This window comes from Silene latifolia, chromosome 11 (genome assembly GCF_048544455.1).
Source record: "Silene latifolia isolate original U9 population chromosome 11, ASM4854445v1, whole genome shotgun sequence".
In the NCBI taxonomy this organism is placed as follows: Eukaryota; Viridiplantae; Streptophyta; class Magnoliopsida; order Caryophyllales; family Caryophyllaceae; genus Silene; species Silene latifolia.
The window spans coordinates 121272490-121289207 of record NC_133536.1 but is presented as its reverse complement, the minus strand read 5'-3'; the positions used below and the strand labels follow the sequence as shown (position 1 = coordinate 121289207).

At 37.1% G+C, this 16718-nt stretch overlaps 2 protein-coding genes across 2 annotated transcripts in view; one reads left to right on the top strand and one right to left on the bottom strand.

Annotated features, from left to right (window-relative positions):
* Positions 1-11009: 11009 nt before the first annotated feature.
* Positions 11010-11873, top strand: LOC141613892 (uncharacterized). The gene has a single exon (XM_074432634.1). It carries the CDS (start codon positions 11010-11012, stop codon positions 11871-11873), a length of 864 nt encoding a protein of 287 aa, XP_074288735.1.
* Positions 11874-13150: 1277 nt separating this feature from the next.
* The window catches only part of LOC141615057 (protein MOTHER of FT and TFL1), a 51315-nt gene continuing 47747 nt past the window's right edge, over positions 13151-16718 (bottom strand). The window contains exon 4 of the mRNA XM_074433633.1: positions 13151-13374. Within this exon, the coding sequence (XP_074289734.1) occupies positions 13151-13374 (224 nt within the window). The remainder of the gene's footprint in view (positions 13375-16718) is intronic.

Here is a 16718-nt window from a genome sequence, read left to right as displayed (position 1 = left end):
AGGAACCCATTTCTTTTGCACAGCAGGAGGTTTGGGTTTAACATTCTTACATTTAAGCCCTTCTTGACCAACCCCACCACACACAGTATAAGCAATGAATTTCCATTCCCTATCCAGCTTAATCTAAATAATCTGACCTGTCTCATCAAGGAGTTTCACACAACCAGACAATTGTTTCCCAAAATGAACCTCAATCAATTCCCTTGCAACCCAGTCTGGTTTTGTCATTTGTGGCCAAATCACAACGTATGAAATTTCCTAAGAGATGAGCAATTTTTGGTATACCTTTGCCCCATAATTTCTGTAACACCCCTAATTTCCGTAATATAATTCTTTAATTTTATTTTCCCATATATCAAATTTTATTTTTCTGGGAAAATATACGTCTCTTGTCTTTTGGGGTCGTTGGGTTCGAAACAGTGAAGACCCGTTCTTTTCTTAGGTTTCACGTGTGATTTGAAGTATATGGGTGAGTTTTCGGCCTAAGTTTGATATAAACCCATGAGCTCTTCTATAAATAAGAAGGGAAACCGAACCCTTGCTTTATTTTCTTATATTTCTCACAAAGCCCTAAACCTGAATTCTCTTCTCTCTTCCTCCCTTGTGCCACGCGAAATCTCGCCTAGGGTTTCGTGCCGCTCTTTCTTTTCCTTCGTTCTTCATCGTTTTTTGTGCCTAGATCGGTCCTACTTTTTGGATCTATCTATATTTTTCTCGTGGAAGTTGATCCTGGAGAGGACGTTTATATCGTTGAAGACGATCTTTAGGATTAGTTCCATAATAAGGTAACTAGGTGTTTCTCTTTTAGTTGTGTTTATGCCAATTGATGTAATTAATGTGATTTAATGATTGATTTGTATGATTAGTACAGGTTTGATTGTTTATTATCATGTTAATTATGTTTTCGCATGCTTGTATATGTTTTAATGCATTAATTATATATCATATGTTGCTTATGTATTAATTACGGGTGTCATAAGCGTATTTAGGTTTACGAATGAACCCTAATGGCGGCATGATAGGCGGCCAAGAGTGCTCTCTAATGTTATAGCTAAAGCTAGTATAACCTTGGTGATGATTCGAGTGTTAAGCTGAAGTTAGTACAACTTTGGGTTGTTACTCTAGTTATGGTTGTTTGAGGTATAAACTTGGAAATATGATTCAAGGTTATAGCTGAAGCTACTCTCACTTTGGATACGAGTTAAAGTTATAGCTAAAATTAATGTAACCCTGAGACTATGGCTGAACTTTTGCCTGCCTCAACAAGTTCCTGCCTGCTGAGTCTTTTAACAGGCCTTACTGGGGGAGCAATTTGTTTAGAAGTACCATCTCTACTCCATACCACCTACATATTATGAGGAATTTCAACTGGAGTAACCACTTCCACTACAAGGGGATTTGTAGCAGTTGTGGTGGTTGGACCAGTGGCTTGAATCCAAACTTTGGCAGGCTGCTTAACTTTAAGAACCCATTTCTTTTGCACAACAGGAGGTTTGGGTTTATCTTTCTTAAATTTAAGCCCTTCTTGCCCAACCCCACCAAACACAGTACAAGTAATAGATTTCCATTCCCAATCCAGCTTAATCTGAACAATCTGACCTCCCTCATCAAGGAGTTTCACACAACTAGACAATTGTTTCCCAAAATAAACCTCAATCAATTCCCTTGCACCGTTTTTCAAAAACAATTTTGAAACAATTCAAGTCGTGTAATAAAAACTCAGCATCTGAATGTTATAGTAGAAGAGTTATAACATTAAGCTCTTTTACTAGTAATGTTATAGCTACAAAGCTATAACTTTACCAATACAAGAAATTCACTCTTAGTTACCATTACGAGATAATCACCTATACTATTCTAATCTTCATAGGAGATTTTCAAGCATAGGCTACTTCATCATCCAAGCTTGATTAATATTTAGACGGACTTCGTCTTCTCATAATACTTGAATGAATCTCAAGTAACTTTGATCTTCAATTGAGGATTGATCACGATATACTTCCATCACAATTCTTCTTTTATTACTTGTAATAAATAAGTTTAATCTAAAAGACTTAAACAAACGATTACGCGCAACGAGTATATAAAATATAAAGCACCTTAACATCATCAAAACATAAACATATATACTATATGGTTTAACATGGGGTATAGTGAGGTTTCTATTGCCAGACATGAAATAGGTAAGAAAATTGACACGGAGTTTCAGGTCCTCTACAACTTGGAATGGAACATCATTTAAGTGCACTCACATCGACTGACATGTGTTGTTCATTTTAAAATGCCTTAAATCAATTCTTGTTGTCATAGGAAAAGGGTAAAGGAAGAGATGTGGATAGAATATGTGGATTGAAAAGTGTACTTTTATTGAAATGAATAATGAATGTATAGACTCGAGAACACACGTGACTCGTGGGATAGCCCCCAGGTTGTCACTAGGAATGGAAATGGACACGAAGAAAGACGTTATGACAAAATTATGGGATAGAAAGCCTAAGACTCGGACTCGGACTCGGACTTTGCCGCGATCTTAGATCGAGACTCGTAATCATCATTGTTATCTTCGGGGAATCTTCTTTCAGCAACTGGTAGCTTGAACGTCCGATCTTGATCGCTGAACGATTTGAGCACCTTGTCCTCGTTGTTTGGGGTACTAGAAGGGTAAAGGCCCAAGAGACCTTTCTGTCTTTGAAGAGTAAGACACCCATGAGGGTCATTCTTTTATCTTAAAAGACCGAGGGTCGATAACGATATCTTGCCGCGATTGAGCATATAGTGGATGGTATATTTGAGTTTGGAACATACTTCAGTGTCATGTCCATTACCCCTATGGAATAGGCAATATTGAGAGTCGTCCCAGAAGCGACCTCTGCTCTCGTACTTAGGGTCTGGGGTTGGACCAATCGGTTGGACTAGTCCTTTAGCAAAGAGTCTTTCAAAGGCAATCGTATAAGGCATGCCTAAATTGTAGAATGACCTTGGAGGCTGAGTTCCTCTTTCTGGTGAAGGTTCTATAAACTTTACGTCAGTCATGCGGATTGTTTGATTATTGGGTATTTGAGAGTCTGTTTTCCTTCTTTTCACCAAATGATTGGTGGGTCGTTCATCTTTTTGATTATCCGCGATGTTGAACTACCTATAAGGTCGCTTAGTTTCTATACCCGAACAAGTTAGGAGCGAGACAGAAATCCTACCATCCCCAACCTCATCTTGTATGACATGCTTGAGTTTATAGCAATCTTCGGTATCATGCCTCCTACCCCCATGGTATTTACAATACGAATTGTCATCCCAAAATTTAGATTTCTTTTCTGGGTCTGGGCTAGGTCCTATTGGTTGAAGAAGACCTAGAGAGAATAATTTGTTTAAGGCTAGGGCATAAGTTATGCCTAGACTTGTGAATGACCTGGGAGAGCTGTTAGATTTCTTTGACGAAGGCTCCATGAGGTTGCCTTTATTAATTTTGATTCCTGGATGAGAAGAACTAGGAATATATTGCTCGCTTATTGCTTTCTTCTTAGGACTGTCAGGTTGAGGGTTTGTCTGGACACTTTTCATCTTGAGAGGTTGGGCATCAAGCTTCTTACCCATTTCAGCAAACTGGTTCTCCATGTTGGAAAGTTGAGAGTTTAGGCTATCAATAGCTCCCTCTATTTTGGAAAATTTATTGTTGAAGGCAATGGAAAGCATGAGCATTCCAATTTGGATATCGTCGTCTTCGAGGACATTGATTTCTTCATCGTCACGAGCATCGAGGAGATGAGAACAGTCTAGGAATGATTCATGGTCATGTTTAGTGATATTAGACCCAAGAGGGTCGATCTTCTTGGATCGCTTGACGGAAGGTGGCACAGGAAGTTTGCCATCCTCGATCATATCCTGAATAATATTCTTTAGACAAAAGCATTCCTCCGTATCGTGTTCCCTACCTCGATGGTACTGACAATTTAAATTGCCTTTCCACCTAGGAAATATCTTCTCAGGGTCTGGGGTTGGACCAATTGAATGAAGCTTTTCCCGGGAAACCAGTCTTTGTAGAGGTACTTCATATGTGGTTCCGAGATCAATGAGTTCCCTTTGAGCTCGTCCCGGCCTTCTGGGTGGCGTTTCCAAGAGGTTGACTCCCTTGTCTTCATTGGCCTTCATAGATGGGTGGGTTGTGTTGAAGCTATGACCTGGCCTTGAGATACGAGAAGATGGTAAAGGTTTCATCATTTCTATCTTGTTTTCCATATTGATGACACGAGCGCTCAAGTCTTCGACGGTGGCCTGAAGCTTAATGACTCTAGTACTTAGTTCTTCGACGGCAACAGATAAACGTTCTTGACCATTTTCATTGGAAATCGCAAAATTCCTACCGGGAAGAAAATGGCGTGCGTTACAACTTGATTTGACATGGGATCATGCATACTAAGGCGACACACAAGGGATATACGAAGGAAAATATATGAGGACGAGACAAGATAACTGGACTCTTGACTTGTGAAATCGCGAAATGTCGTGAGTGACTTCTCGTGTTTGGACTCATGGTGTTTGACTTTGACCTTAGACTCGAGTATTGACTTTGACGGAGTGATATTTACATGGTTGACCTTATTGACGGGATTGATGACACATGTTGATTCTAAGTCGTGTATTTTAAGATAGACTTGACTCGAGGTTCGGGTATGTGTGTCCTGAACGTGTCATTAGAAGAATTCGAGTGACGGATTTTGGAACGACTCGACGTGTTAGCCTCGAGTGTGTGAGTCGAGGTGTGGAAATGTTTAGATCCTAACTGAATTGGGGTAGGGGGTCCAAAATGACGGTGTGACGCCTTAGGACTTGACTTGAATTTGAAAAGACCCAAAATGTAAAGGAAGACGGGCTTAAGACTCGACAGAGTTCCGACTAGGACATAGTCGGTTTGAATTTTGACTCTAACTTAGCCCAATTAAATTTACATATTTACATTTACATGGTTTGAAAATATTTTGGATTAAAATATTTTTTTTTGTTTTTTTTTGGACTTTTTTTTTTTATTATTATTATTTTGATTTTTTTTTAGAATTTACAAAGGATTTTATTTATAGAGAACTTAAAATTAACTTGAACTTTGGAAATGCAATTTTACAGAAAGTGATTTTTGAAAGGAAATGGATTTTACTTTTACAGCAAATTGGACATTATTTAATTTACAAAATGGATTTTTGAAGAGGTTTTTTTTTTTTTTTTTGTTAGAAAATTGAAATTCGGAAATCGGAAAATTCGGCATTATCTGGTTTACCAATGTGATATTTGAAAAGGTTTGAAAATGAATTTTATTTATATTGACATTATTTTGTTTGTAAATGAGGAAAATAGACACGTGACTGATTTGGAAAACACACACATACAAACAGGCATTATAATAGTATGTTAAGTGCATTTAAAGGGTTTTGGCTTAAAAGGTGGGTTGTCATACTAAGCAATCAAACCCTGGTCTGTGGAGAGGTCCGTGCCAAACATGAGTAAGGTCGGTTCCTAGTCCATTCCCTAGAGTAATGAAGGCCCTTGATACAAACATGAGTATGTACCACGGTATGGTTGACGTCAATCGCTATCTATCCTTAGGCCCAGATAATAATTTGGACCGTCCAGACGGGACGATTGGTCGAATGGGTTGGGTTAAGCCTAGGAAGGCCGAATGAAACGACCTAAGAAGGTCGAGTAATGAAAATCGACAACTGTCTCGTATAAACTGTTCCCTAACCTTGTTTAAGTTTCACCCTAGGTAACACATAAGTGTATCATCCCCAGCGGAGTCGCCAAACTGTGGACATGGGCCTACGTCAAAACAAGAAGAGTTCAGAGGCAGAAGCCAACTCAGAACAGGCGCAGCATAAACTGCGTCCTCTGGAAGAGGCGCGTCAGTTTATGCGACTATTCTCGAGTTGGATTCTGACTGTGTAAGTTAGACCCGCAGGTTGTTAATGTTCTTTAGTTATTTAATGTCGATTATTGGTATATAATTCGAGTAGAGAAGTGATTTAACATGTTTATGTACAAAAGACGAATTTTAAAGACTCAATATGAAGAATCGAACCTATAAAATCCGGGTTTGAATAAGATGACGAAAACCCGCGAATATCGAATTATAAGGGATTTAATTCGAAATTTATTGAAAAGGATTTTCTAAAACAAATTAAGAAACTGGAAAAGGTGAAAACTTGAGGAAAATAAGAAATAAGAAGAGAAAAGACCTTTAAACGAAGCAACGAAAAAACACGAGGAAGAAGAAGAGCAACAGCGGCTAAGCAGCCTCTGGAATAGGCGCAGTAAGTGTTGCGACTGTTCCAGAAGGCGCAACAGCTGTTGCGTTTCTTCTCGAAAGTGTCTCTCTGCTGTTTCGTCGAAAAGGGTTTTAAAACATGGTTATGAAAACGGTTTTGAGCATGCTTATGACATAAACTTGTACATTAATTACAATAAAATACATTAAATAAAATTGGGATTTTACACCCTAAGACTTACATGTTAGCGTCACGAGATTTAACTAAATCGGTTTTTAGTGGTAACTCGACTCGATCTATGCAAATATGAAAGTGCCCTTGAAAAAGGATTTAAAATATTGATTAATTGATTGTATAGTGGTCAAATTGGTCGGTCATGCAAACGTGACTGGTACTCAGAATGATCTGAGCTTACGTGGTCGATTGATCAAGCACGTAGGCGTCGAAAGTTTAGACCAAGGTCTAGAATTTAAAGAGAGAATAGAAGGGCGGACACTCGCGTGAAAAATATGAGAGAAGGAAAAGAAAAGCTCATACAAGTCATGGTGGGTGCCTCTTTCCCGTTCCACCAAGCTAAAGAACTTCTTCATTTATCGTCATCCTCTCCTCCAAGATAATCATCTCAATGTGCTCTAGACTCATCACTTCCATAGGAATCCATGAACTCATCTCCTTCACTATTAACCTCCATGGTGTCACCATTGCTTGACCCTTCTCCTTCCCCATTATCGTTGCCATTACCGCTAGCTCCACCATTTCCATGAGTCGAGTTTCGGAAAAGTATATTGGTTTGAGCCCAACAAAGAAGCATTCCCTCTTCATTTATGCGCCCTTGACGGGCCATGTAATGGAAATTGGGGTAAAGAGCATAGTAGGTGTCGACCTTGTCATTATATTGTTGGTGGTGCAAGGCTTGAAGAAGGACCGTAGTGAAATCATCCCTTGGAAGAATGAATGGATTGGGATAATTGTAGGGTTGGTACTGTAATACCCGTCCTTTTAGAGACCCGTTGACCATCGTTGACTGACCTTGGACACCTATCTAGACCTTCGGAAACCTTACGAGTTAATCTTGTGACATTGAGAGCCTTTGAGTTCGTGTTACTCGATCTGGCGGAGGCTACTCGATCGAGTAACTTAGTCACTCGATCGAGTAGAGGCCACTCGATCGAGTAAGTTGTTTACTGGATCGAGTAATGGGAGTTCAGCGGAGAATTATAAATCGTGTTATCGTGAAACCCAAATCATTTCTTTCTCTTTTCTCCTAAACCTAGATGTCGTCATATCATTTCTCTTTCACCTTGAGTCACCCTTGGAGCCTTTGAGGGTGGAGACATCATGGGGATGGGACGCTTGCGTCGTCGCGGTCTTGTCGCCGGAATGCTATGTATAGGTATGTTGTCATCATCATCAACGTCTCCCTTGGTTTCAGTTGTGATTATGATAGTAGTAATAGATGGTTATGCTGGTTGTTATAGGTGTTCATGGTGATTGTTTGTTGTCTTATGGTCGTGCGCGGAATCGCTGCGGTTTGCTAAAGGTAGGTTTTCCTACTCAGTGCTGATGGTTGTCTAGTGTGTCGTTTGTAATAAATAGTTTGTTTTAGTATTGTTGGTGGTGCGGATTGGATATTGTTGTTCATTGTTGTTTGTTTCTCACTGGTTCGCGAGGTGCGCCTTCGGCTGAGTGGAGTCACTTGCGGGAGTAGCTTCACGCCCTTGATTCGCCCTCTGTGGAACCCACCATAGAAGCGGTTGTGCACATTAAAGAACATGGATTATCACTCGGATTGGATGAGTGGGGCTTAGGTGGGAACGGCTGCGGTCCCCCACTGGCGGTGTGGATTACTGGTTGCGATTGGTAATCTGGCAAGACTGGACCTTCGGGCAGTCAGAGGTGTGTGGGTTATTGGAGGAGGTGGTGTATGCGTGTTATTGCATTTATTGTGGCTGCTGCCTTTGTATTGTTCCTTCAGTTACTGACCTTGTGTGGTGTTGTGGTGTTGTCTTCATGTGTTGTGTCTGCCGTGATCCACTATGGTGATCAGTTGGTCTTAGCAGGTTGATGTCGGGATCATAGTTGGATGCTTGGAGGGACGAGTCTACCACGAGTCATGGCAGAGATAGTTTCTCCTAGTTGATAGTTGTACCTTTTATTTTGTTTATATCACTTTTAATTTCATATAACTGTTCTTTTATCGACATTTGATTATTACTGTCCTCGGGCAACCGAGATGGTAACGTCCTTATCTGCTAGGGAAGGTCTTATTAAGGTTTCTTGGTAGATGGGAGTGTTAAAAAGTGGTATCAGAGCGACGATTTTGGAATATGTAACTAATGAGCCCAATGAACGTAGTGAGTCAAATAAAAATAAACCTGGTGTATGTATGTTGGGAGCCCCGGCTGATGCTTGATTTTGGGTGAGAAGGCGCCCTCATTTCAAAATCATGGCCCCAATATGCTTAAGCAAGCCACCGAGTATGGGGATATCGAGTCGGGAATTGTGAACATAGATGTGTATGATGAATAGGTTAGAAATAGTTGAGATGGAGTCTATTGTAATGTCTAATGCGTGCAAGTAGTAACGATGAACTGTGAAGGGTTGTGAATCGTTCGAAGTGTGTGTGTGGACGTGGTAAAGATGGTGAATGTACTAGGAGTTGCATACGAGTATTGGATAATGTTATGGTGATAATGAGTTGTGAGTCTTTACATGCGTTCTAATTAGTATAAGTTGTCATGTAATGCAGTGGAATGTAATGAATGAATGTTGTTGCGTACTCTTGTGACATGGCATAGTTATATTAGATATCTGATTGATGTATTGTTGTGACATGTTCGTAATTTTGAGCATACTTGAGTAGTAAATGATAGCTAATTGCTAGATGGATGCTTAATGTAGTGTAATCATATGTCGGATAACTGAATTTGCATATACGTAAGTAAACGTAGAATAATATGTTGATTGTACATAAGAATAAATTGATGTTATAGTTGAATTGTCTTGCTTAATGTATGATATGGGACGGAAGGATATGTGTAATGTTTGGATGAGATATGTGTGTTACATTTAAGTTAGTATTAATGTATCGTAGTTGGATGGAATAATCAGTGACGAGTTCCAAATATACTTTGGAATCAACACGAGTCGTTGTTTTGCAGGAATCGTTAACCGAACTCGTAACTTTTGAACTCGTTCCAAACCTTACTTGACCGAGTACGAGTGCCTACACGACCGAGTAGACCTTACTCGATCTAGTTGTGGAGTTATTAGATTGAAAACGTTGGAACTGCACTTATTGTTCAAGAGATGGAGGTAAATAGTAGGGTTAGGTTCCTGGAGTCAGCTTGCTCTGAGTTTCTGTTGCAAAAATCCAAGGCCATCTGGGTTGACAAAGGTGATGACAACACGAAGTATTTTTATAGTGTTATTAAGGGAAGGCAGATCAGGAATAAGGTTATTAAGATAGAGGATACTCAAGGGGTTCAGTGTGATGATCCTCGGCAAATTCAGGAAGCTTTCTTGAGGTTTTATATTAATTTGTTGGGTACCTCTGAGAAGGTTCTGAATATTAGTCACAGGGTGGTCAAGATGGGGAAGGTTTGCTCTGCTGGGCATAAACAGTTGCTTTTGAGCCCTGTCACTAATGAAGAAATTAAGAAGGCTATGTTTTCTATTCCTAATCATAAGGCTGCAGGTCCTGATGGTTATTCTAGTGCTTTCTTCAAAGATGCTTGGGATGTTGTGGGGGATTCAGTTTGTCTTGCTATTAAGGATTTTTTCCAGACGGGTAAACTTCTTAAATAATAAAACCATACCCTCATTTCCCTCATTCCTAAGTGTGCAATGCCTCAAAATGTTACTCAATTTCGTCCAATTTCTTGTTGCAATGTTGTTTACAAGTGTATTTCTAAGCTTCTGTGCAATAGATTGTCTGGGGTGTTGCCTGAGTTGATCAGTGATAGTCAAGGAGGCTTTATTAAGGGTAGGAGCATTGTTGAAAACATTCTTATTTGCCAGGACATAGTCAGGTTATACAATAGGAAGCCAGTCTCTTCTAGGTTCTTGATGAAAGTTGATCTGAAGAAAGCATATGATTCAGTCAGCTGGGAATTTTCAGAGGAGATGATGGTTTCTCTAGAGTTCCCTACCCATTTTATCTCCTTGATAATGGAGTGTGTAAGAACTGCAAGTTACTCTTTGGTCCTGAATGGAGATATATTTGGCTTTTTTAATGGTAAGAAAGGGTTAAGACAAGGAGATCCATTGTCTCCCCTCTTGTTTACTATCTCTATGGAGTACTTGAGTAGAGTTTTGGGATATGTTACTGAAAATCTGGGATTCAAATATCACCCTATGTGTGGCAAAATCAAATTGTCACATCTAATGTTTGCAGATGACTTATTTTTATTCAGCAAAGGTGATGTGGGTTCTATCATGGTGCTGCTTAGAGCTTTTGCTACTTTCTCCAGGGCTTCTGGTTTACATATGAGCCCTCCCAAGACTAATGCTTATTTTAATGGGGTGCATGTGGGAGTTAAGGAGGACATATTGATTGCCACTGGAATTCAAGAAGATCAACTCCCATTTAATTACCTAGGAGTGTCTATTACTGCTAGCAGGTTAACTAAAGCTCAAGGCCAAATCCTAGTTGAGAAGATTACTGTAAGAATAGCAAGTTTTTGATCCAGACACCTATCTTATTCTGGGAGGTTGGTACTTGTTAATTCAGTATTGACTTCTTTATATACCTATTGGATGAGCATCTTTGTTATACCTAAGGGTGTGCTGCATAGGTTGAACTCCATCTGTCGAAATTATTTGTGGGATGGTAGTGTTGATCACCTTAGAGTACCTCCTGTCAGTTGGGCAAAGATTTGTTCCCCAAAAAAGGAGGGTGGTCTGGGACTAAGAGATAGCTTTGTGTGGAATGTAGCTGTTATGGGCAAGTTAGTTTGGTGGGTCTTTTTTAATCCTGATAAGCTATGGGTAAAGTGGATCAGCCAGATTTACTTAAAAGGCAGGACTTGGACTGAGTATGTACCCAGTGGTGATGTTAGCTGGGGATGGAGAACAGTTTGTAGAGTTCGTGATAAGCTCAGTTCTGGTTACAGTCATGGACAGTGGTTACTAGATGTTAAGGGTTACACGGTGAAGAGTGGTTATGAGATGCTGAGAGTGAAGTATCAGGCTGTTGATTGGCATAGTATTGTGTGGAAGAAGTGGGCAGTGCCTAAGCATAAATTCATCTGCTGGTTAATTGCCAGAGAAGTGTTGCAGGTAAAAGCTAAGCTCTTTGGTTTGGGTACTGCTGCTGATGAAGATTGTCTGTTATGTGGGTGTGCTGCAGAGACACATATACATTTATTCCAGTGGTGTCCTTATAGCAGAGTCATCCTTTTAGAGATGGCTAGTGTTTGCCATGTAGCTCTTCCATCTAATGATATTCTCAGGTGGATTTGGCTGCAGAAGTGGTCTAAGAATCGAAGGGGTATACTGCTATGTGCATTCATGGCTTGCTTCTATTTTATTTGGTTGCAGAGGAATAGAGCAAGGGTGGAGCATTGTCTGGTCAGGCCTGAAGTTGTTTTTAGGATGGCTAGGAATGTTACTAAAATGTGAATTGGTGCTTTTCAGAACCAACTTGAGATTCATGATAGGCATGGTTAGAAAGTATTGATGTATGTAAATAGAGATATGTCTCTATCAAATGGGTTTGTTTGTAAAACTGTTAGGTTGTAATACCTAAGTTTGTGCTTAATGAAATTTTACATTTCACCAAAAAAAAATTTATCATTGTTGTCCTAATATTGTACAATGGTTTAGATTGTGTTCAATATTGAGATGTGTCATTGTGCATTTGATTTAATGCTAATCATAAGGTGGATTGATAGTTCACTATTTATAATGTACATGTCTTATGTTGATTTTAAAAATGTTGAGTTGTTTTTCTTACTATTGGTTTGCTAAATTTATTATTGCAGATTCAACAATGTTCATTGACGAGATAAAAGATGTTAAAGAGGTGTGGGCTATCAAAAGTTTAGAGAACATGTAATGTTGATTAGTTTATTAACTAAGACGTGTATGTGATTATTTGTACATTTGATGTATATTTTGTTTTAACATCAGCAATACTAAAATTTGTTAGGTCGGATGATACACAAGTTTGTTGGTTGTCATTCGCTTGTATGTGATGTTTGTTCTTTTTGCTATTTGGATTATCAAAAATCTCTACGATATTCCTACCAAAATTTTGGTAGCAATTTTTTTTTTAAATAACTACCTATGGTGGCGGTTCTTCAGCAAACAACCGACGTTATAATTACCTTTAATGGCGGTTCTGTACCAACAACTGCGGTTATAATTACCTTTAATGGCGGCTATGTCAAAACCACCGTCGTTATAAAGAACGTGTTATGGTGCAATGATATTATTGAAATACCTATGGTGGCGGATTTCAAACAATAACCGCCACTATAGATGAGTTATAGTGGTTGTTCTTGTCCAACAACCGTCGTTTTAGATAAGCATATAATGGCGGTTTGGTTTAAAAACTGTCACCGTAGGTAAGCTATAGTGGTGGTTGTACAACCGCCGCAAAGTATAAACAACCCCGTGATATAAGGCGCACCCAAAATCTTTAAAAACCGCCACAAAAAGGTCATTTATGACCGCCGCTATAGGGGGTTTTTCTACTAGTGACGTGCCTTCTTATATTGCGGCTCTGGCCAAGCTCGATTTGTCAGTAATGGTTTAAACCCTTTTTGGTTCTTCCAAAAAAAATATAATAATAATTCAAGCCTTATTCCAATCGTAATACATTATTATTGGTATGTATAGGTTATATATTATACTAAATAAAATCATATCAACTTATGTAATGAAACAAAAGAGGTTTAGCGTTTCTTGTTGGCGGGCTCCTTTTGGGCGTTAAAATAAACGGTGGCAACAGGAAGGCCCAAGCCATGCCTGTTAGCAAACAGACGGGTATTGAAGTTGGCCCGGCTACTTGGCACTTCCATCAAGGATCCTAACAATTGTTTTTGCTCGAACAAAACCAGTATATACCGGTGTATGCCGACCGGTGGCCTTGGCCCTGTATATGCAACCACTTCTTTTCCTGCATGCTCACACACAATGGTTATATATTGTACGATCGGGAACAAAGCAAGGGACGTGATAAACATGAATATTATTTTGCAAGTGTTACACAATCAAGAAAATTATATTATATGGGAATTTCGTTAATCAAGGGACATAATAATATTACAAAATTGGGAAATCCAAATAAAGCTGTGAAAATAATATTTTAATTAATATTTACTACTCTATCTTCATTTTGTTGACAAACAAAAAAAGAATTTTCGGTAGTCGGGATTGGACATAATATTTCCTAGGAATTCTAACATTCCTATAAAATGAAAAGGTATTCGGATTTAGTCGAAATTCTCACATACTAAGGACCTCTTCTACTAGAATTTATTTCAGTTCCTAAGAAGTATTCTTTTAACAATGAGTTTTTACGTCTTTCATGTTGTACCCCTACCTTTTTTTTATTGTACGATGTATCCTTGAACCCTTTACTTTGTCTATATGATTGACCTTTTTCAGCTCTCCCTTCACTCATTATATCTCCAATAACGACCGGTCTTTAACATCAAATCTCACTCATTAACATCATATTATGTTCTTTTATAATAATCATCAGAAACTAACTTTAACCAACCACAAATTAGCTTTAATACTTTTTTCAAAGAAGCATAAAACGATAATGAATGAATTGTGCATTTTTGAAAATGTTAAGTGATTATTAAGCAAGTTGGTGAATAATTAAGCTATTTAATAAGTAGGTGGAGGTGTTAGTGAGTGATTGGTGGCCGAATGAGTGAATTAATCAATCAACTAATGAATTAAGTTAACGAATATGTTATATTATAGATTATACTATAGAGTTCAGGGCTACAACATATAAATTCAAAAAAGAAGGGTACAACTTAAAAAAACTAAAAAAACGCACGAGTACGACATCGAATATCACTTTGTTTTTGCGTTGAAAAAAATGAAGTGAAATAAATAAAATCTTGTTGTTCCTTTATCTCATTCATGTAAATGGAAGTAAAGGGTCCTTCTGCACCAATAATTGTATAAGACAATTTTATACAAATGCTATTTATTAAACGAACAATCACAGAGCTGAGTTGTCGCTCGGTTGAAAGTTGACTTTTCAAAGAGCCCCATTTTTTGTGTGCCCACATTTTGGCAGCATTTTAATTTGCTTGACAAATGAACATTTCCTTACTTCAATATAAAACGCAATTTATACGGAGTAATATACAGAGTTTATAAGTATCATTTATTAAATTAGAAAATTTGAAAATTTGTCTGCTATGAAAGATTACAGCCAAAAATTATCTTTATAAATTAAACTGATACTTAAATAACAAATCAGATTTAGTTATAAGGTAATCATTTAAAAATAATAGTTTTAATTTTAATTGAAAAATATAAATTAAATTACAAATTACTTATTTCAAGTTGAAACGAAAATTATATTAGATCTGTTTATGCGGAAAAAAATAGAAATATGAAAAGAAAAAAAACTCACTTATATTTTTTTCGAGTAAATAAATAGAGAAAACGTATCCATATAAAATAGTACGAGTTAAAGTATTGTCCAATACATCAACCAATTAATACTAGTACTAATAATAATTTTTTTTCCTTGAATAACTAATAATGAATAATAAAAATAAATTGAAAATGAATAAATATTAAGTAAAAAAATTGTAAAAACAGGTTGTATTAGAAAAAAAGTTGAAGAAATTATTAGGATAAAAAAAGTGGCAAGAATAAAAAACTAATTGAAATAAAAGCTTAGTTATTTCATATTAAAAACATAATCGATAATTGAAACTTTGATTTTTCTATTTGAAAATAAAAATAGGTAGAACTCAAACCGTCGAACATTCATGGTCTTTTCGATGGCTTCATCAGATCTGAATTTGAGAAGAGTGAGGTATAAAGTGAAATGGAGCTAAGTCTAGAATAAATTGGGGAATGGCAAGTGTTGGAGTGGAGGACGAAGGCCAAAAGGGAAGTGAATGAGAGGACCGGAGGAGGTTGGATAAAATGAAATTAAGGTAAAATGGGGAATGGCAGGGGTAGATATTTGATAAGACCTTAAAATTATAAGAGGGTAAACTCTTTTTTTTTCCTATTATATCTCCCACTAAATTAGTGAGAGACGATCTCTCATGAGACCTACTGGAAAAAGTTTGGGGTTAATTAAACTGAGCCAATTGTTTCACAAAGTAAGGGTATTAGTTTAAGATTAGGATATAACGCTAAGTTTGAACCGAATTTTATTTATTTGAAATACCGAAACAGCATAAATTATAGATAAATATAATTGTAATGGTATAATTTTAACATTTTTTGAGTAAATATATTTAGTTTGGACTGAAATTAATTTTCATAAGAAATTTAATGATATCATAATTTTAATACTTTTTGAGAAAATATATTTTTGTAAATATTAGACTCAAAGCTTTACCTTGAAAAAGGAAACGTCACATAAAAAACGGGGGGAGTATATAAATATTCATATTTTAATAATTTTTGCACCTTCAATGTTTTATATTCGCATTTAATATAAACTTATCTTTAACACATTGGGTCAAACAAGTTAGGTTGGGTTTCAACCCAAAATTAGTGGGTCGTTTCGAGATTGGCTTAAATGGGTCACGGGTCAAGACTTTCAAATCATAACTTTGGCGGGATAAAACAGGTCATCTCGAGATGAATTTATAACTCCGGTGATATTTTGATAAATAGCTAAGATGTTTTCCGCTTAACTGACATATTATCTGATTATTTATTATCAAATGTGTAAGTATTACCTAACATCCCACGTAACATTATTGATTAATAGTTTTCGCTGTATGTTTTTAAAAGATTATTTATATATATATAGTAACATATAGTAGATGACACATGTCATGTTTGGTAAACAGTGGATTAATATTAGAAGAAGCAGATTTGACTAGCATAATGATTTAGTAGGTTTGACTACCAGATTTATTTAGCAGAATTGTTTTAGAGATGTTTGGTAATTGATAGTTTCAGATTAGCGGATTGTTTAAATCCTTTGTAAAATGACAAATAAGGATATGAATAAATTATTTATTAAATATATAAAAGGAAGGTTAGTAAGAGTATTTTTTTAAGGGGTAAATAAGACAATTTTTTTTCTTTCTATCCGCTAACCCAATATGCTGGTAGAAGCAGCATATTGCAAAATAGCATATTGGATCCTAATATGCTATTTCAATATGTCATTAAACAAACGCTCTAAATAACATATTTGTAAGTCAGACATGCTGAATCTCTCCAATATGCTTAAATTTGGTCATTATGTCATTTACCAGAGCCGTAATTTACCTCTTTATTATATATGTATAAAAT